Genomic DNA, 26600 nt, shown 5'->3' with positions numbered 1-26600 from the left:
GAACGATTCATGCGGCGTTACCTCAGAGCGAGGTAACGCCGCATGAGTCATGTTTTTTCGTGCGTGCAGCCGGCTCTATCGAATTATAAGACGTTGTCACGTCAAAAATACATAGCGGATTTTGCATGTGCAGCGACGCAATCTTTCTTGTCTCTAAAACAGATTTCTTTTGAATATTCTTAAATCATTTTTTGGCAGATGGCTATAGATCAGTCAGTCAGTATTTTTCCTTTTAGATGATAACATAAATCTTTCAATTCAACGAAAGCGGTAATGATCATTAAAATGATATATACGTAGTTGTAAACAGAAAGTTAATAAAAATATTATAATTATTATATATTTTAAAATAACACTAACACAATTCGACGAAAAGCTTCAAGATACGTCAAAATGTTTATACTATATCAATTCTCAACAGGCTGTTTATATTATACTTATTTAGGTTGAAAATAACAATAACAATTTATAATATCACTCTATCTCATATCATGTTGAAACTAAAGCCTAAACACCGACGAATACTGAGAAATTGCTAGTCTAAAAACATTGGATGACAGGTGACACTATAGACATTTTGTTTTGAAACTTTTTGTCTTGTCTTTTACGATAAATATTCATTTAAAAAAATTGGTTGTCTGTAAAGTCGGTTTACTGACGATAGTTGAACGTGACAACAAAGGCCGATTGTGCTTCTTTGTCGCTCGTTCCGCGCTCTCGCTTGCACTTCAAGCCTTACATGGAACGCCTCAGAGCGAGGTAACGCCGCATGAGTCATGTTTTTTCGTGCGTGCAGCCGGCTCTATCGAATTATAAGACGTTGTCACGTCAAAAAATGAATCAGGCATGCCGTATAACTGAGTAGGTTGTAGCGGTAGCGGTTGTTGCGGTAGTGAGGCGTTGCGGGAGGTGTATGGTGACGTAACGTGAGAGCTTAGTGATTCGTTAACTTATGACAACTGTCTCCCTCCCGCACCGCTCCACTACCGCAGCAGCCTCCTCAGTTATGCGCTATACCTATAGTTAAACAGAGACACAATATGGCTCAAACAGCATAATTTTGTCTTTCACTGAACTTTTGTCTCCAGCGACGTTCATTAACACTTTACTTTATAATACTTACGTATTAAAAAGCACCACCGGAGTTTTTTTTACTGTTTCTTTCCCAACATATGATTGATCTGACTATTCAAAACCATCATTTGCTAAAGTTTAATTGAATATTAAAAAAAAATCTCTACAAAACGGTGTAAATAGAGCTTACTACCTACTAAGTTCCTCAAACTTATTGTCGAGCGACATGTCGCTAGTGTGTACGTTAGTCAAAGCACCGATGATACTCAGAACTAGGTCGGCTAACAAAGACGTTGTTTATGAATTCCGTACATCGAGTAACGCAACACTATTGGACCTCTAGTAGTAGTATTGGTAGGTACGTTTAGTACAAGTTTGTAGTTTGTGCATCTCGACAACGTTGTTAGTATAACGATATACGTTATAGATAACGATAGTTATCGATTATCGAAAGTGATGTTTATCGTAAAGCCAAAGTAAAATGTATCTTAACTGCCATGTTTTAATCTTAGATCTAGTCGTTCCAACAAATCGAATCGATATGAAAAGTAGAGTGCTTTCCGAGCTGATAAAGTCGAAACGTAGCATACCTAAGTTACACAAACTATTCTACAGGTAAGTGTGATATATCATACACCACCTAAATCCCCATTCTGTGTTTCGCATTCACCTCACCTCATGATAGCAAATTGAAAGAGTCACTCAATCAATTTTAAACCACTTCACTTCGTTCGTTCATGCCCTGACTTAAATTTGATAGAATTTGTACTGTCGTGAGTGACTGAACGACTCGACGGAAGAAATTTTATTATTATCGAGCTAAGATATTTTTTAATTCTGTACATTATAAAGATTATAAATGGATGCCCCCCCCTCGCTCCATCAGCTCGCAAACTTGTACTAAGTACACTGTTTTATAAGAACAAGAACAATGTCCGTTATCTGTCGACTCGATGTGGAGTCCCGAATTTGATAACTCGTGAGAAAGCTGAATATGATACGTGGTTATTGTTCTATAGTACAAAATGTAAGAGGCTTGCTAGACTGAGTGATGTGTACGTGCGATTTGTACTCTAATTGGCATAAGAGTTTTGCAGAAGAAAGTAGAGATGGATAGCATATACTAATAATAAAAATAAGGATAAAAACATTTGTAAGTTGATTTGTAAACTTAAAAGGTACTAGGGTTCCAAATGCGCCTTTCAAACACCTTCTTAAAGAGCGCACAGACACACAGAGAGACCGATACACAAAAATTAGAAAACAATGTACGTTGCAAAGAGAATATCACTACGTTGGTACGTTGAGTGTTAACTTAGCCATAGATAGTCGTTGACAGACATAGACCTGTCAGAACGAGAGCGTGAAGTGACGCGACGACGTTCCAGTTCACGTTACACACATTGTTAATAGGCTCTATGCCGCAAACGCAAAATCAAAAAAATAAGAACTGATCAAAATATCTTCAAATTCATAAGATCTATGGACTCCGTGGTGTGGAGTTTAAAGTATGAATCGTATTTAGGTATATTATTTACAATATATACTTAGTAGCACTTTCATTTTGTAGTCCAAGTAGTGTAATGGAGGACTACAAAAGTATTTTTTTTGGTAGAAGCTGGCGTTATTTTGCGGAAATCTATGACACACGAGGAACAACAAACTTAATTTACTATAATCCGCTAGACCAGATAAAAAACACAAAGCATGTGCCCGCCCTCCCGTAATACTTAAAGTACTTAAGTATAATTTCTTCAATGAAGATGTTATTAATAAGAATCCCCCATTCTGCTCCCTAAATATCTTTCGTCAGAAATAAACCATGTCTATTTATTTCCTGTTCCGATTTATTTTTAGAGTAAGCTTTACAATCCCTTCAATATTTTGGTTGTAATCAATCAAAACCGGATATCACATGGCATCCTTCGACACACATGTTATTTGAATTTTAAACACGCGTTCAATATCTAGTCTGTAAGAGCTCTTAGAACAAAAGTGTTGCACGTTAAAAATGCTTCATTTAAATGTTTATTTTAAGCCATTAATCATTCTAGGAATATATACAGGAGGGTCTTGCATTATTTCCGGGAATGTGCGAAGTATGAACTGTAGACCTGTGAAAATGGGAAATTGTAAGGTTCACCGTATATCTACAATTGTGAAACAGTGAATTAACCTACTCACTTGATATAAATATCAACACTTGATAATAATATTCATTAGAATAGAATAGAAATAATGAATAAAATAGAAATATTTTATATTCAAATTAATAACTTTTACAAGTAAGTGTACTATGGAATCGTCAAATATGTACCACTGGTTCGGAATGCCTTTCCTACCGAGAACCAGCAAGAAACTCGGGGCGTTTGCTCTTTTCAAAGATTCACTTTACAATATTATTTAGGTTATTATACATATTATTCCTAGAATGATTAAAAGCTTAAATTATAGCTTTTAATCACTCTAGGAATATATACAGGAAGATCTTTCATTATTTCCGGGAATGTGTGAACCAGTTGTTGAATCAGGTTTAACGGAAATTGCGAGCTTCACTGTACCTACAACAAATGTACAGCAATTGTGCAAAATTTACCTACCAACGCGTGATATCCACACACAAGTGTTCTGTGTATCCACTTTAATAGATCTACAGATAAAATATTGGATCGATGATTTTTGTCAGCTCTAGCGCTGACTACGGTCATTTTTTTTTTAAAAGAATATTAGCCATGTTAAATGACTAATATTCCCCTTTCCTCTCCAACTAAGCGTCAGGCTTGTGCTAGGAGTAGGTACGACAATAGTGCAACGGGCGGGGTTTGAACCGTCTACCTTTCGGTTTTCAGTCCACTCCTTTACCGGTTGAGCTATTGAGGCTCTAAATTAACAACACTAGCTTCAGTATTTAGGGTTCCCGAAGAGTGCCAACGGAACCTTATCCTATCCTGCACGGTCCATCCTTCTGTACGTCTTATGTCAGCGGGCTGAATCTTATGAACCGAAACAGGCAAAAAGTTGAAATGTATTTTTATAATTCTAGAATCAAGGTCTACGAGAAGTACCCTATAGGTTTTGATACCCTTGGCGGGTCAAGACAGACTTGACCAGAAATGCAGGTTCCTTTTTAACCCCCGACCCAAAAAGAGAGGTGTTATAAGTTTGGCGTGTGTATCTGTGTATCTGTCTGTGGCATCGTAGCTCCTAAAGTTATGAACCGATTTTAATTTAGTTTTTTTGTTTGAAAGGTGGCTTGATCGAGATTCGAGACTGTTATTAGCTATAATCTAAGAAAATCGGTTCAGCCGTTTGAAAGTTATCAGCTCTTTTCTAGTTACTGTAACCTTCACTTGTCGGGGGTGTTATAAATTTTTAATTTACACTTTTTTCTTTGGAAATACGGAACCCTAGATAAGAGTTAAATACACTCTATAGTATACTCTATACAATAACTATGGATACTATACTATGAAATAGATTGTGTATCTTTATCTAAGATAGAATCTGCTAACCTGGATAAAGTATGGCAGTTATACAGCCATAACTACCTCCAAATGGCTTTTATACGGCCGCACATAAGAGCTTTAAATCACTTAGCAGTATAGACGAAAAGTATTCCATTTTATTTATTTCACCGAAATCTACAGCATCTTACTTAAACACCCTCTACATTCTGAAACTGAAATAGTTTGTATGTTTATTTGTTTGTGCATTATTCAAAAACCACAGAATACCACCACTTTATAACAGCTTTCGTAATTCGTCAGTTTTAAATAAACACCAAGTATACCAATTCGCACCTGATCAGCGTTATGGACTATGACCTTCTCATTCTGAGAAGAGATCCGTTTTTTGTAGTGACGAATTTTTAGTTTTTTTTTTTGTAGTTGATTATGACGAATCTTGTTATATCTAGATTTTACTATTCTTTGTGTACAAACACTATTTTTAGTTTCTAAATTTCTGGTTTGGTCTGATAGAAGGCTTCGGCCTTGGCTAGTTACCACCCTACCGGGAAAGCTGTGCCACTAAGCGATTTAGCGTTCCGGTACGATGCCGTGTATAAACCAAAGGAGTATGGATTTAATGAAGACTGCCATACCCCTTCCAGGTTAGCACGCTTCCATCTTAGAGTGCATCATCACTTACCACCAGGTGAGATTGCTGTCAAGGGCTTGTATCTGAATACAATAAAATAAAACAACAACTTTTTATTTTTAGTTTGTCTATATACTTAATGAAAAATGAACATTTTACATTATACTTTGTAGACCAAAGCACTAGATTAAAAACTGTGACTGGTGTTTGCAACTTGCAATTCAAAAACATACCAATGTCTATGCTAGGGCTGACAAAAATCTACCATTTTTTTTTTCTAAAATACCAGATCCAATGGGCATTCTAACCAATGGGCATCTATTGCTAAACTTATAGGTTTTTGTAAATCCACACCCCACGATTTTGTACCATTTGTGTCCAACTTTCTTTCTACTGCTTAAATCTGTATACGGGGTGTAACCAGAACTAAGTTGCAAATATAAGTATTAACTTAAATATCTTTTCTTGTTACAGCGGACCCCTTACCCGGCAAGCATGTACCACTTGAGAGCTACGAGAGCGAGTTGGAACGAGAGCACGCGCTGCCGACGTCCGTCCCCAACGCAGACATACTCAAGACTAACAGCAATCCCACCTATCACAAGCCCAGGTAAGCTTGGTTCAATGCTACCAACATCTAATTCTACAAGGGGTTAGGTCTTAGCTGATAATTTGGACCGATGTATAGATGTACCAAAAAAATAATGAGCCAGAGACAACGAAAGACCTATCTACTTACATTCTACGTCCATGCTTACTTCTATTACCATACCCAAGACTTTATTATTAAAATAGCGAGCAAACGAGCAGGCGGGTCACCTGATGTTGAGTGATTACCGCCGCCCATGAATATTTACAGCACCAGAGAAACCGTTGCGTTGCCGGCCTTTCATGAATTTTTTGATCTGTCCATTGAATAAAATTGCGAGCAAACGAGCGGGTCACCTGATGTTGAGTGATTACTAGGGATTGCAATCCAGCGGCATTTTCAATCCAGCTGGATTTTTGCTGGATCGAAGCAAATCCAGCTGGATCCAGCGCGGATCCAGCATTTATCGATTTCTCAAAGAAATGCAACATTTTTTTACGTTGTAACTGTTGAAACTTTAATAACTAACTACCTATATTTGTTTGTAGCTATAATATGAGGTATTTACCTATGAAAAAAGCATTTATATGAAAAAAAACAAAAACTTTTTGAATGAAATTAGGTACCTATTGTATTTAATCAATCGAGGTATATACCATTCATTATTTATATACACACTTTCGCCATTTTATAGGCAATTCATTGATTCCATTGCTGAAAAAATTGTGGGAGCGAGAATCAATAAAATCTTTCAAGGCAATAAAAACTTTGGACTGAATTGAAATTATTATTTTTTTCCTTGCAAGACATAGTCTAAATTCCGAAAAAAGTATTTGTTGGAGCAATGTTCGGGGAGTATGGCGTGTGTTTCCAGTCATAGCTCCTTAATTTAGCAATCGTCTGTCGTGAAGTATGAGGTTTAGCGTTATCCTGAAGCAGCAGTGTGCTAGAGCAATTGACCAATCTCAGTTGTTTAACGGCTAGCTTTTCCAGCGTGGTTTGCAATTGTTGACAGTAAAGACCTGTCGTAATCATCTGGCCAGATCTATGAAAGCTGTAGTGTTTGATACCAGCAGCAAGATCCTCTTCCACGATCATTCTTCACTGTCAACTAGGATCTCCGACCATCCACAGGGTTTGTTCTGTAGGTCAAAAGAATTTCCAGAACGAAAACGTTGGACTCAAAAACGTACCGTGCTTTCTTTTACAGTAGCTATTCATAAGGGATTTTATAAGGGATTATACACATCATTAATCTGAAATAGCTATTCATTTAGGTACTATTTTACTAACTTTGTAGGGCTCACAGTTTCTCAGTCTCACTAATTTTCGAAATAAAATTGCGTAGCCTATCCCACTTCCCACATATAAAATCTTAACAGAAGTTGAAGTTATCATATAATTTCAGACTTGAGAAGCCAATCAAATATGTTACAGTTTTATTTACTTTTCTGAAAGACATTCTGTGGTTTTTGCGCGAAAAGAAAGTACTTGTTTTAAGCTGATTGCGGATCCGCACCGCTGGATCCAGCGTCAGATGCTGGATCCAGCAAGCACCAAAAACGTGCGGGATCCAGCTGGATTGCTGGATTGCGGATCCAGCATTGCAATCCCTAGTGATTACCGCCGCCCATGAATATTTGCAGCACCAGAGAAACCGGCCGTTGCCGGCCTTTCAGGTATTATTTGATCCGTCCATTGAATAACCCCATGTTGTAATCTAGTGGGAACACCGCTGATGGAAGTTGATTCCACAGTTTGCATATGCACAATGGACGCTCGAAGTGCACCAGACACCCAGGAGGTGAGGGTGAAATTGTGTATGGTGGCGTGCGGTGCACTTGTAGAATAAGGAGCGTGGAATGAGGTCTTTAGAGCACTCCCCATTATAAAGACACGTTTTAGTTTATTGAAAACGCACATAACTCCAAAAGGTTAGAGATCCCGGCTCGAATCACTTTTATTTAAGACCTAAGCATAACGGAATGCTAAATCGCTTGGAGATTCGGTTTGCAGTTAGATGTTAGCGTGACTGAAGCATTAATTTCTAAATTGTCCCAGCCGAGAACCGAACGTAGGACCTCCCACTTATGCGACCACAAAACACAATATCACTGCACCACAGGTGCCATTATTAAAAGTAACCGGTATCCTTTGAAAACAATTTTAAAACAGATTTTAAATCTCAAAGCGAATCTATTATCTGCATTGAATTCACGTTAAAGTGAATGCTTTCCAAATGAATTGAATTTCTCATAAAGCTGGTATTACGGTTGTTTTCAATAAATCTGATGAATCCCAATAATATACAATAATAACTTATCTGCATAATTAATTCAGTTAGGTTACATTAAAAACAAAATTCAACATCTTAATAATTTAAATTATTGAGGTCCAAGGAACCAAAAGCTTAATTTGCTATAATCCGCTAAAACAGACAAATGTGTATGGTGCAACATGCAGCATGCGATATGCACTGACCGCCCTCCCACTGCTAAACACGCAAGAAAAGTCAGCCACCAATCTCAAAACCACTCCACCAAACCACCGTGCTCTGCCTTTTTGGAGTGTTTTTTTTTTTTGTTAAAACTGACTGGAAAACGCTCTAAGGGGGTGCCGTGCGTATGTCGGCGAGCGCCGGCACAGACGGGGTCCATACTTGTATAGTTGAACTAACTTGTTACAAATAACTACAAACTTGACATTAGCTAATCTTTGTAAAGCCAGACGAGAGAGAAAAAAAAAAAAAGAAATGGACAGTGACATTATTGAGTTGCCAAAACAAAAATAACGCGACTCAGTTTTATGAGGACAATCTTTATTAATTCTATAAGGAAGAGAAACATGGTTTACTGTGGCCATTTATTCCAATTCGTAGTGACATTTCCAAAGCGATATTTCCCGTTGTTCCGGTCGCTGTGCCATTTGTCAAGCTTTGCCAGTACATTTGCGAAGTCTCAAAATTTGTCAAGTAAAATATCATAAAATAATTCCATTCAAGGAAAGGGAAACTTAATTACTTAACTTAAACAACAAGTGTCAATTAAAAATTTATAACACCCCCGACAAGTGAAGGTTACAGTAACTACAAAAGAGCTGATAACTTTCAAACGGCTGAACCGATTTTTTTGGATTATAGTTAAGAACACTCTCGATCAAGCCACCTTTCAAACAATAAAAATTAAATTGAAATCGGTTCATTAGTTTAGGCGCTACGATGCCACAGACAGATACTCAGATACAAAAGTCAAACTTATAACCCACCCCTCTTTTTGGGTCGGGGGTTAAAAATAGTCTAATCTGGCCATTTATTCCAATTCACACAGCGACATTTCCAAAATAATCTCGTTCAGTTATTTCTCGTTGTTCCAGCTGCAAAAACATGTCAAGCTTAGATTGCGAAGTCAAAATATTAAAATATCATAAAATCCGTACTAATATTGTAGATTCAAAAGTGCTCTTTTCACGGCCTAGTTAGATTAAAAAAAAAATAAAAAAAATGGATTTAATTAATAATTTGTTATAATAATTCTAATTCTAAATCTACAATAATTCGTTATAATCCGTTTAGTCAATTATAACGAAATTTGGCGCAACGTAAGAGTGTGTGTGTAGGTATTTTGTATTATTTATATGTGTCTTTATTACGTACTCGTAACCAATTATTCGTCAAATTTATGACCGTCCACAGGTAAAAGAAATATAGTTATTGGAATTGAGGTCCAGTTTAATAGTAACTAATTTATGAAAGGCCTAAACTAAACCCAATCGAACCAACAAAAATAATTAAATGATTGCAAAGCGAGTAGGTACTACATCCCAATGGTACAATAGGTCTTCAGAGAGCTTTACCACTTACAGTCCAACCCTTTGTTACATTATTTATTTACGTCGTTTACAGTCATCCCCCGAATATCCCGTAATTCCGGCGAGAAATTAAATCATTACCGTAAATTGGGGTTATTGCCTCTTAAACTTAAATATCCTTTACGAAGCGTAAAAGTTTCATCCCTTCCAAGCCGTTTAATCCTTTCGAGACGTAAAAACTCCGGGCTGGTATCCGTTCGCACCAGAATAAAAAAATATTAATGATCTGTAAAGATAATGGTTCGAAATCGTGTATAGTCCTGTTGTGCCCGTTAGCCGTGCCGTGTGTGATAGCGGGAATTAAATAAAATTATTATTAAAAAAACCGGCCAAGTGCGAGTCAGACTCGCGCACTGAGGGTTCCGTACTCGGGTATTTTTCCAACATTTTGCAAATAAAAACCTGTTTTAGAATGTACAGGTAAAGCCCTTTCATATGATACCCCACTTGGTATAGTTATCTTACTTTGAAAATTGAAACACGTTTTAATTTTTTTTGTTAAATGATGTAACCACAAATTCGCGGTTTTCAGATTTATTCCTGTACTTGTGCTATAAGACCTACCTACCTGCTAAATTTCATGATTCTAGGTCATCGGGAAGTACCTTATAGGTTTTTTGACAGACACGACGGACAGACGGACAAACAGACAGGCAGTCAGACAGACAACGAAGTGATCCTATAAGGGTTCCGTTTTTCCTTTTGAGGTACGGAATCCTAAAAAATAATCCAGTTGTTCCCGTTCTCTGTCCCCGTGTAACAGGACTAAAATGGAATAAAATTATTGAAAATTCAACCCGTTGTCCCCTTCTCTATTCCCGTTCAATGAGGACTGCGTTAATTTAAAATTGAACATAGCTACTCGAAGTTATGGTATGATTTTTTATGCTGCTCTTTGCAGAATTTTGCGGAAATAATGTAAAAAGAGCGCTAAGCTCTGACCAAATCTTTTAGCTAACATGGCGTATAGGTATCTCTATCTGTAAAATTGTATGGATATGTTAATCCACCGCCTAATTCAATGTCTTAAAACTCAGTTTCAAATACGATCATTTGCTCTGCTATCCGCTCCGGACTATTTCAAAAAGGAGACAGATATTCAGGTGATAGTAGGCTTTATAAAATAGAAACAAATAAAACTTTTGCCTTTATAATATTAGTGTGATTTATGTAGCCACGTCCAGATAAATCGTCGAGCGTGTAACAAACCGAGAGTCATCCCAAACGATAACGACACAGTTTTAATCGTTATTCGTTACTAGTTATTGTTTTATTTCATTGGATTTATTCGAAAGCGAAACAAAATCTAGCTTCTATACTGGATTCAATTTATTTGTGAAGCCAGTGGATTGAATGTTGAATTTAATGCCAGTAATTGAACCGCTTTTGAGTCGCAAACCCGTATTTTATAAAAGAGTTTAGACTGGGCACGTCTCTACGCTTCAGTTGAAGGTATCAGTCTACTGAGTCTATCGTCGGGTTTCAATATTCAATTTATGTATCTCTCGGTAAAATGTTCAGGGTTCCAAACGCGACCTGGTCTGAGAAGTCCACAACAAACTCAGCCGGGTAATCTTTTTATTATCAATCAAAATACGATTTTACGTAATATTAAGAACCAATGTAAATTATATACCATATTCTAGCAAATAAACATTTCTTTTTCCTATGACTGACTGATATACGCACAGCTTATACTACTGGACGCATCGGGCTAAGGTTTGTCATGCAGATAGCTAAGATCTAGACAATCGTTAAGAAAGGACTTTTGAAAATTTAACACCAAAGGGGGTAAAATAATAGAGGGTTGAAATTTGTGTAGTCCATGCGAATGAAGTCGGGGTATAAACTAGTATCACATAAACTTATTAGAACTATCAAAGCTGTAAAGCAACACATTCCCAGGCTGTCTTATAATTTCAATAATCCTTTACATTGATAGGATTTCTCATAATAATCAATAGGTATTTGGATTTCTCATAATAATAAATATACTTAATACTTAAATAATACTTAAAAAGTTTTGACGTCTATCAGTTCTAAATTATAGTTCTTTTGAGACCAATATGACAAATTTCGAGACAATGGACATCTAAAACTAATAAAAAAAAATATAAAAAAAAGTTTATTTAGCTCAATTACAGAATCACAAAAAAAAACAGGAATAAAAATAAAGATACAATTAAACTTAAATATTAATTAAACTTAAAACAAGAAAATACTATTAAAATATTGTTGTGTCTGTGAGCTAAAACAATCACAACATAACAACAACAATCAGTTTCATAACACCATAGAATACAATTTTTCAAAAGAAAAACTCGATTAAATTATTATTAGCCATTAAATTCCGAAAGGTCACAAATACAAGAATAGGCTTTTCCAATATAAACTCGTTTCAACACGTAGGATAACTTCCTACGCACGGGGTGACTGAGGTAGACAAATAAAGTACCTATTTCTATTGGCATAAAGTCTTTTATTGTTTAACTTTACATTTCCGTCGTCCCTACTTGGAGGAAGATCGATAATTATTTCTTGCGTGTATATTTCAGTATCCTTGAGAAAAAATTCCTCAATTTTATATTATTGGATTAAAGATTTGTTGGACAGCAATCAAGGGCGTTTTTCTGAAATGAAATAAACTTAAAATCGGTCAAGTGCGAGTCGGATTTGCACACGAAGGGTTCCGTCCGTACCATTATACAAAAAATAACACTCTTTATTTTTTTCTACTTTTCATGGCGGCCATAAAAATTTATATTGTTGTAATAGAGGCAGTAGGACACATTCTGTGAAAATTTCACCTCTACCTATTGCGGTTCATGAGATACAATCCTCTGACAGACAGACCGACAGACAGCGGAGGTCTGGTAATAGGGCCCCGTTGGCACGTGCCAATGGGCAGGCCATGTCTGTTGTAGAACCGACGGCCGTTGGGGTAGACGTGTTCTAGAGTGGAGACCGCGTACCGGCAAGTGCAGTGTGGGACGACCTCCAGCCCGCTGGACCTATGACCTGAAGGAGGTAGCGGGGAGCGGATGGATGAGGAAGGCGGAGTATCATGTTTAGTGGCGCGCTCTGTGAAAGGCCTATGTCCAGCATTGAACGCTTACAAGCTGATGGAATGGAATGGCACCCTATGGGTACGAAAACTTAAAAATAAAATGAAGTTGGTTTTTTATTGTAACTTAAGAGATCCGTGCTCAGTAGTTAGCCGGCGATTGTTTGAAGATGACTGAATGATGGGTCAAATGCTGTTTAGTCAAATGTTTATGTAACCAGCTATACCTAGTCTTAGCCCTGAAATACTTCCACCTTCTACCCAACTTCTACTGGCTTCATCTAGTTGTAACCGGCCAAAACTAGGTGTTTACGTCGGCTTTTAGCCGTAACAGATGATTATCTAGGCCACAGCCGCATTACCCTTGTTCGTCCTACATAATAATAAATAACTTTTCGAATCTCGGATTTTTTATAAAAAAAAAGGCCAAGTCATCACCCCACCATCAATTCACAGACTCAATCAATCACAGTGAACAAGTTTGAGCTGGTGTCGAAAGCGAAATTCATTATTTAAGATGAAACTTGTTCGAACTCTCGAATTGTTGGAATGGAGTATGGAAAAAATGAATTTAAAAACGGTTCAATTCGTAGGTTGGATTTGGGTGTTTGGACGCAAAAAAATTGAATTATTTTTTGCACAAATTATCCCGTAAAACAATATTTTTAGGGTTCCGTACGTCAAAAGCAACCGAACCCTTACAGGATCACTTTGTTGTCTGTCTATCCGTCCTGCGACATCTAAACTAACGGTAAAAATCTAACATATATAAAGACTTTGCTTAGACTTGAGTTTCAGTTAAAACGAGACAGATTTATGCCAGGCGGTATAACACTGTCCCGTTTTAACAGTTTCTGAGCAAAGTCGAAGACTATAGTCTCAGCCTAAGTTTTTAGCGTCCAAGACCATTTCAAACCGGTAAAACCTGCCCAATACTATAGTTGTACATCATAACAGTTTTTAATTAAACAGTAAAAAACCACGAACGGCACCCGTCGAGCACGGCAGTCGTGGTAAAGTCCGTGATGTGCAATTCGTTTGCATAATCGCCGACTAAAAACCTGACTCAGCGCACGAAAATGAAGTTAGGTCGGTTCCTACGCTAATTTAGCTTTTGTTTTTCTCTCTCTTTGTGGCGGAAATATTGACGTTTTGCGAAATTCGGAACTATTCGAGAGAAATTTAGTTTAGAGTGTGTATTTGCGTATTGAGTATTGACTTATTAGTTTTTAGAGTTTTTTACCCTAATAGTTCGGTTCCTACCCTAATTTAGCATTTGTTTTTTCCCTCTTTGTTACGGAAATATTGACGTTTTGCGAAATTCGGAACTATTCGATAGGAATTTAGTTTAGACTTTAGAGTATGTATTTGCGAATTGAGTATTAACTTATTAGTTTTTTAGGATTTTTATCTTTAATAGTTTCGGTACTAATATTTCGGTTCCTACGCAAATTAGGTTTTGTTTTTTCTCTCTTTGTTACGGAAATATTGACGTTTTGCGAAATTCGGAACTATTTGATAGGAATTTAGTTTAGAGTATGTATTTGCTTATTGAGTGTTGACTTATTAGTTTTTTAGGGTTTTTACCCTAATAGTTTCGGTACTAATAGTTCGGTGCCTACGCTAATTTAGCTTTTGTTTTTCCTCTCTTTGTGGCGAAAATATTGACGTTTTGCGAAATTCGGAACTATTCGAGAGGAGTTTAGTTTAGAGTATTTGCGAATTGAGTATTGATTTATTAGTTTTTAGAGTTTTTTTACCCTAATAGTTCGGTTCCTACCCTAATTTAGCATTTGTTTTTTCCCTCTTTGTTACGGAAATATTGACGTTTTGCGAAATTCGGAACTATTTGATAGGACTTTAGTTTAGAGTATGTATTTGCGTATTGAATATTGACTTATTAGTTTTTTAAGGTTTTTTACCCTAATAGTTTCGGTGCTAATATTTCGGTTCCTAGGCAAATTAGGTTTTGTTTTTTCTCTCTTTGTTACGGAAATATTGACGTTTTGCGAAATTCGGAACTATTTGATTGGAATTTAGTTTAGAGTATGTATTTGCGTATTGAGTATTGACTTATTAGTTTTTTAAGGTTTTTTACCCTAATAGTTTCGGTGCTAATATTTCGGTTCCTACGCAAATTATGTTTTGTTTTTTCTCTCTTTGTTACGGAAATATTGACGTTTTGTGAAATTCGGAACTATTTGATTGGAATTTAGTTTCGAGTATGTATTTGCGTATTGAGTATTGACTTATTAGTTTTTTAAGGTTTTTTACCCTAATAGTTACAGTGCTAATATTTCGGTTCCTACGCAAATTAGGTTTTGTTTTTTCTCTCTTTGTTACGGAAATATTGACGTTTTGCGAAATTCGGAACTATTTGATTGGAATTTAGTTTAGAGTATGTATTTGCGTATTGAGTATTGACTTATTAGTTTTTTAGGGTTTTTTACCCTAATTGTTCGGTTCCTACCCTAATTTAGGATTTGTTTTTTCCCTCTTTGTTACGGAAATATTGACGTTTTGCGAAATTCGGAACTATTTGTTTGGAATTTAGTTTAGAGTATGTATTTGCGAATTGAGTATTGACTCATTAGTTTTTAGAGTTTTTACTCTAATAATTACGGTACTAATAGGTCAGTTCCTACGATAATTTAGTATTTGATTTGTTCTCTATCTGTTACGGAAAAATTGACGTTTTGCGACATTCGGAACTATTCCATAGGAATTTTCGGAGCTTTTGCATATTAAGTATTGTTTTAAATTCGTTTTTTACGAACTAGTTGATAGGTAGCGGCATCTCAGTAATAAGTCGATAAAGTTGGTTAATAAGAGGGATTTATTGGTAGCACGCTCCATACAAACAAAGTTTGACCCTTTTAAGAATATTAACCAATGGAAGTCAAGTAAATAGATCCTAGGAATTAATTAATATTTGGCTGTGGTTTTCCAGAATTCCGTTTAAATAATTAGTTTCGAAGTTACATTGGCTCAAAGATTTAAATAAGTCAAATCTTTAAACCCGTATAACTTTAAAACTAGATGTCCTCTATTAAAGTATACTTAGGTACCTACTAGAATCTAGATGATACCTGCGTTCCTCCGTGTGGACTTGGTTATCTGTGTTTGGAATGCAAAATATCTCATTACCAGAGCTAGCAGACAGACAGACAAACAGACCGACAGACGCATTTTAGTATGGATATTGGATGCGAGATGAATATGAAATATTCCAACCAAACCACGATGTTTTTATGAAAAGCGCCAAGAAAACTTCTCTAAAAGCCACTCCTTGAAGTTCTCCGAAAGAATTTCGCCACACCGACCAAGCCAAAACATCATTAATCTAAACAATTGTTTAACTGTCCCTCCCCCACTCACCCCCAGAGCCTGCAGTGTGTACTGCGCTTCATTTTTTATTCAAACACTTTGAATTTTTCAAGATGTGCACTCGCTTAAAATTTATAAACAGCTTACAGTGAGAAACTGTAGAGAAATTCCAAGCGAAGTTTTTGCCTGAAGTACAAAATGAGCGCGGAAAAAATTTTATACCTACTGAAATTTTCTAAGTAAGTAATGTAAGTCTTGAGTTTATCTCAAGACTTACTAGAAAGACATACTAATATCATAAATGCGAAAGTGTGAAAGACAGACAGATAGACAGACAGACACACTTTCGCATTTATAATATGTATTAGTATGGATTATCCGGATTTTCGATTATCCCGAATGTTGTCGTACAACAATTAGTCCAGTTAATCGAGTCTCTACTGTAGTAAGAAAATCAACAAGTTCCCACGGATTTTTTTCAAGACCTTACTGTATTTTCACACGTTACGGGCACTTTTTTTACACTACGCACCTAGTTAAAATATCTATTAATTTTCATACAACCAAAGTAATTTTTATAATTTTAAATATTTTTCCAAAAATATTCAACCCCCACCCGGGGAGACCAATATTAATCAAAAGCTCTTTTGTCCGCAACTACACTTGCATTGTTGAAAGGCACCCTAAGTTTCATTTATTGTATTCAGTACCTACCCTGTCTTCATTTCGGTTTCACCCCTTTTATAAAAGTGATGAAGGCATATTGTTATTTTATTTTAGGTAGGTATCCGACCCTTTTATGTGTAGTGTGTACCTATCTAAGGTTAATTATTGATCTTTAGTTAGTGGTGTGATATAATAAATACCTCTGTATAAAATTAGCAATGTAGGTCCTATTCGTAAATCGTAAATGTATTCTTTCATCCACATTATTAAAAACACTCCCAAATAACATTTAGCGCCATCTAGCGTCGAATAGCAAAATTAAAAATAATGCAGCGATAAAAATAAAAGAACCTTCATAATCGTGAGGTATGCAATCTCAGAGATTATTTTCTCAAAGTAAATGTGGGAATACATAGGGATGTAGTTGCAGTTGATAAAGGTCTTACTCCGCTTTCCTTAGGCAAAAATAACTGGCGTAAGCCCATAGTGCTTAGCACTTCGGATCGCATAGCTGTATGGAGAAGTAAGGAGTTGCATGGAAGATTCTACAAGGCCTTAACTAGGCCGGATGTAGATTCCATAGCCTCTGTATCCTGGCTACAGTTTGGGGACCTCTTTGGGGAAACCGAAGGTTTTATCTGTGCAATTATGGACGAAGTTATTAAGACTAATAATTACCGGAAACATATAATGAAAGATGGAACGCTTGACATTTGTCGTGCGTGCCATCTTTCTGGGGAATCCCTCAGACATATTGTTTCCGGTTGTTCTTATCTTGCTAACGGCGAATACTTGCACAGACATAATCAAGTAGCCAAGATAATCCATCAACAACTTGCTCTTCAGTATGGCCTTGTAGATACTGAGGTGCCGTACTATAGGTACGACCCAATGTCAGTTCTTGAAAATAGCAGTGCCCTGCTTTACTGGGATCGGTCGGTTATCACTGACAGGTATATTGTAGCCAATAGACCTGATATAGTGCTAGTTGACCGATCAGCGCGTCGAGCAATGATTGTTGATGTCACTATTCCACATGATGATAATCTAGTGAAAGCAGAAAAGGAAAAAGTATCGAAATACTTGGACCTGGCCCACGAGATTACTGCCATGTGGAGTGTTGACTCAGCGATTATTGTACCGATAGTTGTATCAGTCCACGGTCTTATTGCGAACAGTTTCGACCAACATCTTAAGAAACTGTCGCTTAACTGTTGGATCAAGGGTAAGATACAGAAGGCAGTGGTTCTTGAGACGGCACGCATTGTGAGGAGGTTCCTCACTCTGGAGCCCTGACCACTGGCGGCTTGGGTCCAACCCACCCTGTTGCCAGTGGGGTACATTTTATCATATTTTTATTCAATGTTTTTTTTTTTTTCCGTTACTTTAGTTTTTTGTTGTTTATGTTATTTTATTTCTCTTTTGTTTCTGTTATTTATTGATTTTGTTGTTAATGTTATTTTATTTTTTGTTCTTTCTGTGTTTCTGTTATTTTTTCTGTTGTTTTTGTTATTTTATTGTTTAAAAATAGGATAAAATGTAAAAAATAAATAAATGAGAGTATAAATATATGCAGCGAGTTAACAATGTCAATGTTATTGTTATAATAACATTGTTGTAAGAAAATTTCATGTTAATTGCTAGTAACTTTTTATCAACCCATTACACTTGGAGAATACAATAAAATTCAAACTTTATAATTTTGTTATAAATAGTATACAGCGCCATCTACATGTGAGTAGTAGTACTTAAAACTACAGGAATATTACAAATAATACAAATTGTTTTGACTTGTAAACGTGTAATAGTTTAGAAATGTAATAAGAAAATACTTTCCCGCCGGTCGTTGACCTCATAAATCGGGCCAATAACGGGTTAGGTAATACATGTACACATTATTTGGGGAAAACTTTCGTGATGTCGCCCTCGCATTTTCTTTGCTCCCTCGAAAAACTAATAAAAATATTTTGTTGACAAAATTTAATAAGAAATTTTATTATTTAATGGTTTAAAATACTTCGTGGTTTATCTTAAAGGAGCTTTTCGTTTCATGAGCTGCTTTCAAGTTTTAACTCAAAAATTACTTATAGGACATATAAAATATACTATGCATTACCTATAAGTGTAGGTACTAATTTTAGCTAGGCACTAGTTTAGATGCTAAATTCATCGATTAAGTAAATAAAAAATTCAATTATTTAAATGTATGTAAATGTATGTACCACCTACTATCTACTTAAACGAAGTGAACAAATAAAAAGATTAAGCTATTTACATAAGAAATGCATAACTTGATGAGGCATGGTCGTGCGTTAAAACTGAATTGCATAACATACTAACAGGGCCGTAGTCAGAAAATTCAATGGAAGGGGGCTTATGGTAATGAAGGAGGAGGATTTTTATCTTTATTGAATTAAAATGGTACAGTCAGAAACATTAAATTATATTAAGAAGGGAATTAGGGAGAGTATGGAATATTTACTATTAATAAATTTACAACAGGTTTGATTATTATTATCAAAGGTGTATTTAATTTTTTAATGCCATTTTAACCATAAAGAAACTAAAGCCTAGTTACATTTATTATTTAATAGTTATTTGAGACAATTAGAATTTAATAAGATATTATGAATAGGTGCAATACCTATACTTTCGCTTGCGGATGTTACACAAATGTATATTAAATTAGATAATTTCTTAATTACTATGCGAGCGTGCAAAACCGACAAAATTAGTAGAGCGTGTAAGCATTGTAATTCTGTAATACGACATGTGGACAATAATGTCATTTCGTTATTTTTAATCAGCTTAACAGACACGGTACCTAGCATATTTACTTTTAATTAATTATTTTCAACTCAATGAATATTCTTGCTTAAAATTTATAGAAGAGGAATCTTAGACCCATCTTCAAAAATAAATCGTCAGTACAAGGTAAAAGGCCGAATTGAGAAGAAAGGTTAGGACCTCCTTCAAAATTCATTAGACAAGCTTCAGTCAAGCTTCAGAATATCAAAGAAACAACTCAAACCGTTAGGTCTACAATCTTGAGATTTTGCATGGCGGTTTTCTTCAGAATGTAGACCGTCAATGAAAGGATTTTCTAACACTCCATCTCTAATAATTTTCTAGAGAGTAAAATAATTCAAACCCTGAAGTCATACTCTTATGGAGTACATGTGAAGACTCTTATGGAGTAGTAGAATGATGCCCGCGACTCTGTTCGTTTGGATGTAAGTTTTTAAAAATCCCGTGGGAATTCCTTGATTTTTCGGGATAAAAAGTTGCCTATGTCAATTTCCCGGATGCAAGCTACCTTTGTACAAAATTTCATAGGAATCGGTTAAGCGGATGGGTCTTTAAGAATCCCGTGTCATAGTCTATGTCCTTCCCTGGGATGTAACTTGTAAGCTAATGCTCTACCAAACGTCAAAATCGGTTAAACTGTTGGGCTGTGAAAAGCTAGCAGACAGACAAACAGACATACAGAAAGACACAGTTTCGCATTTATAATAGTAGTATGAAGTATATATAGAAGTATGGGTAGATATGCATAAGGTGCATAGTAAGTATGGAATATGCTCGACACGAAATATTGGTGCGGAAAGAGTTTGGTTTTTCAATAATATATTTTTATCTGTGTCCATACGTTTGTAAATCAATGACTGACATGGCGTTACCCAATATCCTTTCTATGTAAATTTATTATGTAATAAATGGGATCTAGTTCGGCGGCCTATATCCATCAATTGCTGTGGTGAAGCAATTAATTTTAAGGCCTGCACAGACAAGTGTGACGACAGGTCGTCAAAAATAACGCGCGCGTACGCGTGTACTATTTCTTGTATGTAAAAGAACTGTATGAAGCGTGTCACACTAGGTAGGTATATAGCGCGAATTCTGTCGTCATACCTTACTGTAAATTCTAGGAGACACGATATCGTCGCGCCTTATATTGCCCTATGTATGTACGTTTTTAGGGTTCCGTACCTCAAAAGGAAGAACGGGACCCTTATAGGATCACTTTGTTGTCTGTCTGTTTGTCTGTCTGTCTGTCCGCCCGTCCGTCGTGTCTGTCAAGAAAACCTATAGGGTACTTCCTGTTGACCTAGGATTATGAAATTTGGCAGGTAGGTAGGTCTTATAACACAAGTACAGGAATAAATCTGATAACTATACCAAGTGAGGTATCATATGAAAGGGCTTTACGTATACATTCTAAAACAGATTTTTATTTTCTTTTTATGTATAATAGTTTTTGAGTTATCGTGCAAAATGTTGGAAAAAAATACCCGAGTACGGAACCCTCAGAGCGCGAGTCTGACTCGCACTTGGCCGGTTTTTCTGCATCCTAACTCTATTATTATGTATAACACTTAAAAAACTTTGGTAGCTAAATATAGCCAAGTATTATAACCGCTCTAAAAGAGAAACGGAGTAGGTGGGATAGTATCCCAAAGGATAAGGTTTGAAACCATGACCTTTCGCATTTCAGTAAGCCTCTACAGCCTAGGCAATCCTTTGAGCTTTGAGGCTTCGTAAATATGAAAGTAGAAATTGTACGTCCAATTCATGTTTTTTTTCACATTAGCAAGGGTTATATAATAACGATTAAATAATCCCAGTAAACTTAATTAATTAAAATAATAGGTACAGTTTCTTTTCAAACATATCAAAAGTTGCAGAATCGGTGAAGTTGGATTGGTGTCTGGTGAAGAGCCCGCATCTCTCAGGAAATCACGCTTGAGTGCCTAGATTTTACTAACAACAAACTAGATTTGTGTTAAGATCAAATTAGAAATAACCTCCTCTTAGAATTATAGCCTCGATAGCTCAACCGTTGAGGAGCGGACAGAATTCCGAAAGGTCGGCGGTTCAAACCCCACCCATTGCACTATTGTCGTACCCACTCCTGACACAAGCTTTACGCTTAATTGGAGGAGAAAAGAGAGTATTATTCATGATTAGCATGGCTAATATTCTTTAAAAAAAATCAAAAATAAATAAAATAAGAAATCATCCCAAAGAATTGAGAAATCGGAAGAAAAACTAGTTTCGAAACCCCGATTGCAATTCTAGTTTCTGGTAGCGACGCATCGCTCCAATAAATACTGGCATTACACACAAATATACATGCATACATCGCGCGGAATTCATTAAAATGCGGTTAAAGCGGTGAAAATACGGCGAATAGAATGGCGAGGCGGGCACCATGCCAATTTTTAGATTAAAACACCATTTCGGTAAACCCAGATAACCTTTCGCCGAGTATGGGAAGGTAGACCGAGATACGGTGGACGGTAACAGGTCACTGACATTTGCTAAACTTGTACGCTCAAGAGAAATCTGTTTAGGACTAGTATTCGAACGGCTGGTATCGTTTTTTTAGGTACGTCTCACATGTAGTGGTTTGCTCATCTCATTCAGGATTTCTAATGACCGTGTAGAAATGCGGTTCTAATTTAGGAGTTAGACTTCGAGCTTGTCTTTCTTTACCTTTTTAAGTTCATTAGTTTAAAAACATACTTAGTTATATTCTGATTTCTTTCTAAAATTCAGTCTTCATACTCTTTTTAAAATTCTTAATAAGTCTGTAATCATTATTTTGTTTTAACTACAAAATGCATGTTTTTCATACGTTAAACAAATTTGCATTTTTACTAAAAAAAGTATCTTCACCTTTTTGCCTAGACTGCCCAGGTGCAAGGGAAGACGTTTACCATATATTGACGGAATGTATCCGAAGTGAAGTGCCGGACCGGACGTTGGGACACGTCAATATTATTTTGACAAACCCAACGTCCGATGCAGCAAAAGATCTGTACAGGATGGTCCGTAAAAATTTAAGACATAGAGTTAATAGATAATAGTATGTAGATATAGTTTTAAGTGTTAGAATAAAATTAGTTAGAATAATGTTAGTTAGTGTTAGAATAGGATAATAGGGACCTACCAGAGCCACATGGTCACACTAGTGACCCAGCTCTCTAAATGAGAAAAAAAAAAAAAAACAATAATCATAAATCATTGTTTTTCATAAATTTTTCAAGTTTGACTTTGATATTAAGTACCTACCTAGGTAGTTAAAAATATTCAGTTAAAAACATCAAAATCAGCATTCATTTTATTTAGCTAGTACCCACTTAAGGAGATAGATAGATAGAATACTTTATTGCACACAAAAACAAGAAAAAAACCAAGGCAAAACAAGAAATTAAAAATAATTGTATGCAAAGGCGGTCTTATTGCATAAAGCAATCTACTATTACAATCATAACAGAGAATAAGAGCACTGATGCGCTATGTTTATTATACCCTATATATTTGCGTTACATATTTGATATCTAGACTATTTGTGCAAACAAGGATAGTGTTCCAATTATTCCTCAATGCAGGCATATTCCGTTATAATCACCGAGAGACGGATCAATACTAGATAATTAATCATTACCCTAATCACTGAACCGAATTTGCCACATAATTATCATATTATTATTATAATACACTCTAGGTTTACCTATGTGCCTGTGCTCTAATTCCCAGACTGATTTAACGTTAGATAACCGAATTATTATGATTATGTAATTTGTATTATGTTGATTATCGAATTATTCATTTATTGAATCATAAAACTAGGCAATATTAATTACACATCTACAATATTATAAAACTAGATATATACATATAATTAATTTGTAAAACCAAGCGAGTTTGCCATAATTAGATGCCGCAAAAAACGACCATATAAACTTTCACCTTACCTAATAAAATAAAATAAGTTTAATTTCATAGATATGCCTATATATAGATAAAAATTAAGCCTCAATAGCTCAACGTTATAGGAGCGGACTGAAATCCGAAAGGTCGGCGGTTCAAATCCCACCCGTTGCAATAGTGTCGTACCCACTTCTAGCACAAGCTTTACGCTTAGTTGGAGGGGAAATGGGAATGTTAGTCATGATTAAAAAATGACTAATATTCTTTAAAAAAAAATATTTTTAAGTCTCATTAATTAATATTTATAATAAGGGACCCTTATAAACCCTTCACTTGTCCTAGCTACGGCCCTGCATTATTATTACATTTCTATCTAAATTGATTGCAATTTTGCCTTAGCGAGATTAGTGTGGGCGTTAAATTCTAATAATTTGGTACTTTGTTAAGTATATTATCGTATGTACTTATTACCTTCTATGTACATAGGTATCTACTTACCTACCTCACATATCTATCAATTACTTAAGGACCTAGAGCATCAAAACCTTGGGAAAGTTTTCACGTTACATCGTGATTCCATTTAAGTGGTTCGTGTTGATTTCTCCTCGAGACTAAAAATCACGAAGTTTTCGCAACCGAGTTGAAATGAAATGACAAATTGCGAAACTGACCAAACGTGGGACAAAACTAACACGAAACTACGTGGTACCTACTAGCAATTTTCAGGGTTCCGTAGTCATAAACGGGTACAATACGCGACAGAACCGTGTCCAAAATCCAGTACATCGATGGATTATAACGAATTAGGCATATTTGATTTATATAAAAGGGATAGGTAGTGATCGACCGAACCTTTGACTTCAGTTTCGGTTCCGGCCACCTTCAGCCAAGAATTCCTTTGGCTTTCTGGCAAACCTTTTAATTAATAAATAATTTTGTGATACAGCTAATATTAAGGTATGTGATAGGTATACTAGGTGCAACTAACATTGTTACTAGATTTACGCATACAAAACTTATCCTTCCCACAAATACTTCATATTGAGTAGTAAACATAAATAAACAAGTTAGCAACAAACAAACAGGAATAATAAACAATAAACGCTAAAGGAGTATTCAATTTAACAATGCTTTGCTAGGCCGTAAATCGCGAGCCCGTGGTGAATGCAAAACGTATTACAATAATAGTGTTAGAGACAGCCGTCTCATTACTAAGGTAAACAAGATAAAGTTGAAAACTAAAACCCGACTGCGATCGTCTTAATAAACGCTGAAAAATTATAGTAAAATTGTTTTTCTGTCGCTTGGTATATTTTAATGTTGTAGTAAATTTATGTTTATGAAATCAGAATTTTTCCTCTTTCATTTGACGCCCCACTCGATACAATAGCAAAAAAAAACCCACATACATACATAGACTGCTTAAATCATTACCCTTCCTTTTGACTGCCGCAGTCGGGTAAAAAGCGGTCAAATGCGAGTCGGATCCGAACGGTTCTGCACCATCAGCAGCAACACACATTCCGTCAAAATATGAACTCTCTGCCTATTACGGTTCATGAGATACAGCCCACTGACAAGCAGACAAATGGACGGACAGCGAAGGCTTAGTAATAGGGTCCTGTTGGCACCATTCGGGGACGGGACCCTAAAAACGAAAAATTTACTTAACGAAAAAAAAGGAAACGAAAGGTACTTAATTCCGAACAAAATTTTCCGGTTCATTTTGCGCTAAGTTCTTTCTTTCTTTCTAAATTCAAAATACTTATTGATTCGAGTGTGAACAAATAATGTATTTTATTACATGGATAAAAATTAAACTGTCGCTTCCCACAAAAACGCTGCAAAAGATTGGCATATCTGACTACTTATAATATGTATTAGAACTAAGCCAATCTTCCCATTTTACTTTAGTTGTTACTTGTACCAACCGAATTCGCACCCAAATTTTAATTTTCGGTGCTAATCAGTGAAAAACCAGTTTGAAGAAGAAGAACCAGAAAGAAAGTTTGAGAAAAACCAACAGAATCCATAAAAATTTTTTACACGGACGAAGTCACGCGAATTAGCTACTTTTTATTAAACCTTTAAGACATCGTCTCTTAGGCTACAATAGCCATTGCTCACACGGCATCACAGTTAGCTGGAAGGGACGCGCCCCGAATTGTAAAGTTCCGCCAGTTTTGAGGAATCCCAACCGCGGAATTTCTTAGCATCGCGGATTTAAGTTGCCTCAGCGTTTATTATTCTGACCTTATGAATGCAAACGTATTACAAACGCAGAATTTGAATACTATTCATGCATTGCCAGGCAATTAGTATCATGGCAACCCCCTGCCAGACACCCTTAAACTTTTAAACTTTGAGAACATGGACCTATTTGAGAATGTCTGGCAGGTGGTTGCCATAAGTCTGTCTGGCAATGCATTTACGGGATTTTCAATACCTACTATGTATTCCGAAGAAAATATTAAAAAAATTACTCTTTATATTTTGACGTAAATTTTTTTACTCCTGTTTTACCTGTTATCTCCATAAGCCACCATGATCCAAATTTGGCTATTCGTTCTTTCCTGTGTTGGGGACAATACGCAGAAAAACTTTCAATTTATAAAATAACGAAGGTCTGACCCGGCCGATCTTACGTACGACGTACCGCTGGTGATTATTTCATGTATCTAACGTTTATTAAATTTTTTTGTTTGTCATTAGGCCCCCCGCACACCACGGCGCGGCGCTGCTGGCCGGCGTGGGCGCGGTGCCGTCGTACGCGCCGCCCGGCCGCGCGTTCTTCACGCCGCCGCTGCCACCCGAGTACCGCAACCCCTTCGCTGATAAGCCGACACTCAGAGGTAAGGTTCTCGTCAGTCATTAGGCCCCCCGCACACCACGGCGCGGCGCTGCTGGCCGGCGTGGGCGCGGTGCCGTCGTACGCGCCGCCCGGCCGCGCGTTCTTCACGCCGCCGCTGCCGCCCGAGTACCGCAACCCCTTCGCTGATAAGCCGACACTCAGAGGTAAGGTTCTCGTCAGTCATTAGGCCCCCCGCACACCACGGCGCGGCGCTGCTGGCCGGCGTGGGCGCGGTGCCGTCGTACGCGCCGCCCGGCCGCGCGTTCTTCACGCCGCCGCTGCCGCCCGAGTACCGCAACCCCTTCGCTGATAAGCCGACACTCAGAGGTAAGGTTCTCGTCAGTCAT

General features: G+C 36.6%; 1 protein-coding gene across 2 annotated transcripts in view; it reads left to right on the top strand.

The window, feature by feature from the left end:
- The window catches only part of LOC123877398, a 757955-nt gene that overhangs the window by 724012 nt on the left and 7343 nt on the right, over positions 1–26600 (top strand). For both annotated transcript variants that reach the window (XM_045924157.1, XM_045924158.1), the window contains 2 exons: positions 5647–5782; positions 26115–26254. In XM_045924157.1, the coding sequence (XP_045780113.1) occupies positions 5647–5782; positions 26115–26254 (276 nt within the window). The remainder of the gene's footprint in view (positions 1–5646; positions 5783–26114; positions 26255–26600) is intronic.

This window comes from Maniola jurtina, chromosome 23, assembly GCF_905333055.1.
Source record: "Maniola jurtina chromosome 23, ilManJurt1.1, whole genome shotgun sequence".
In the NCBI taxonomy this organism is placed as follows: Eukaryota; Metazoa; Arthropoda; class Insecta; order Lepidoptera; family Nymphalidae; genus Maniola; species Maniola jurtina.
Note: the sequence above shows the minus strand (reverse complement) of the source record. Positions and strands in the feature narration are given on the sequence as shown.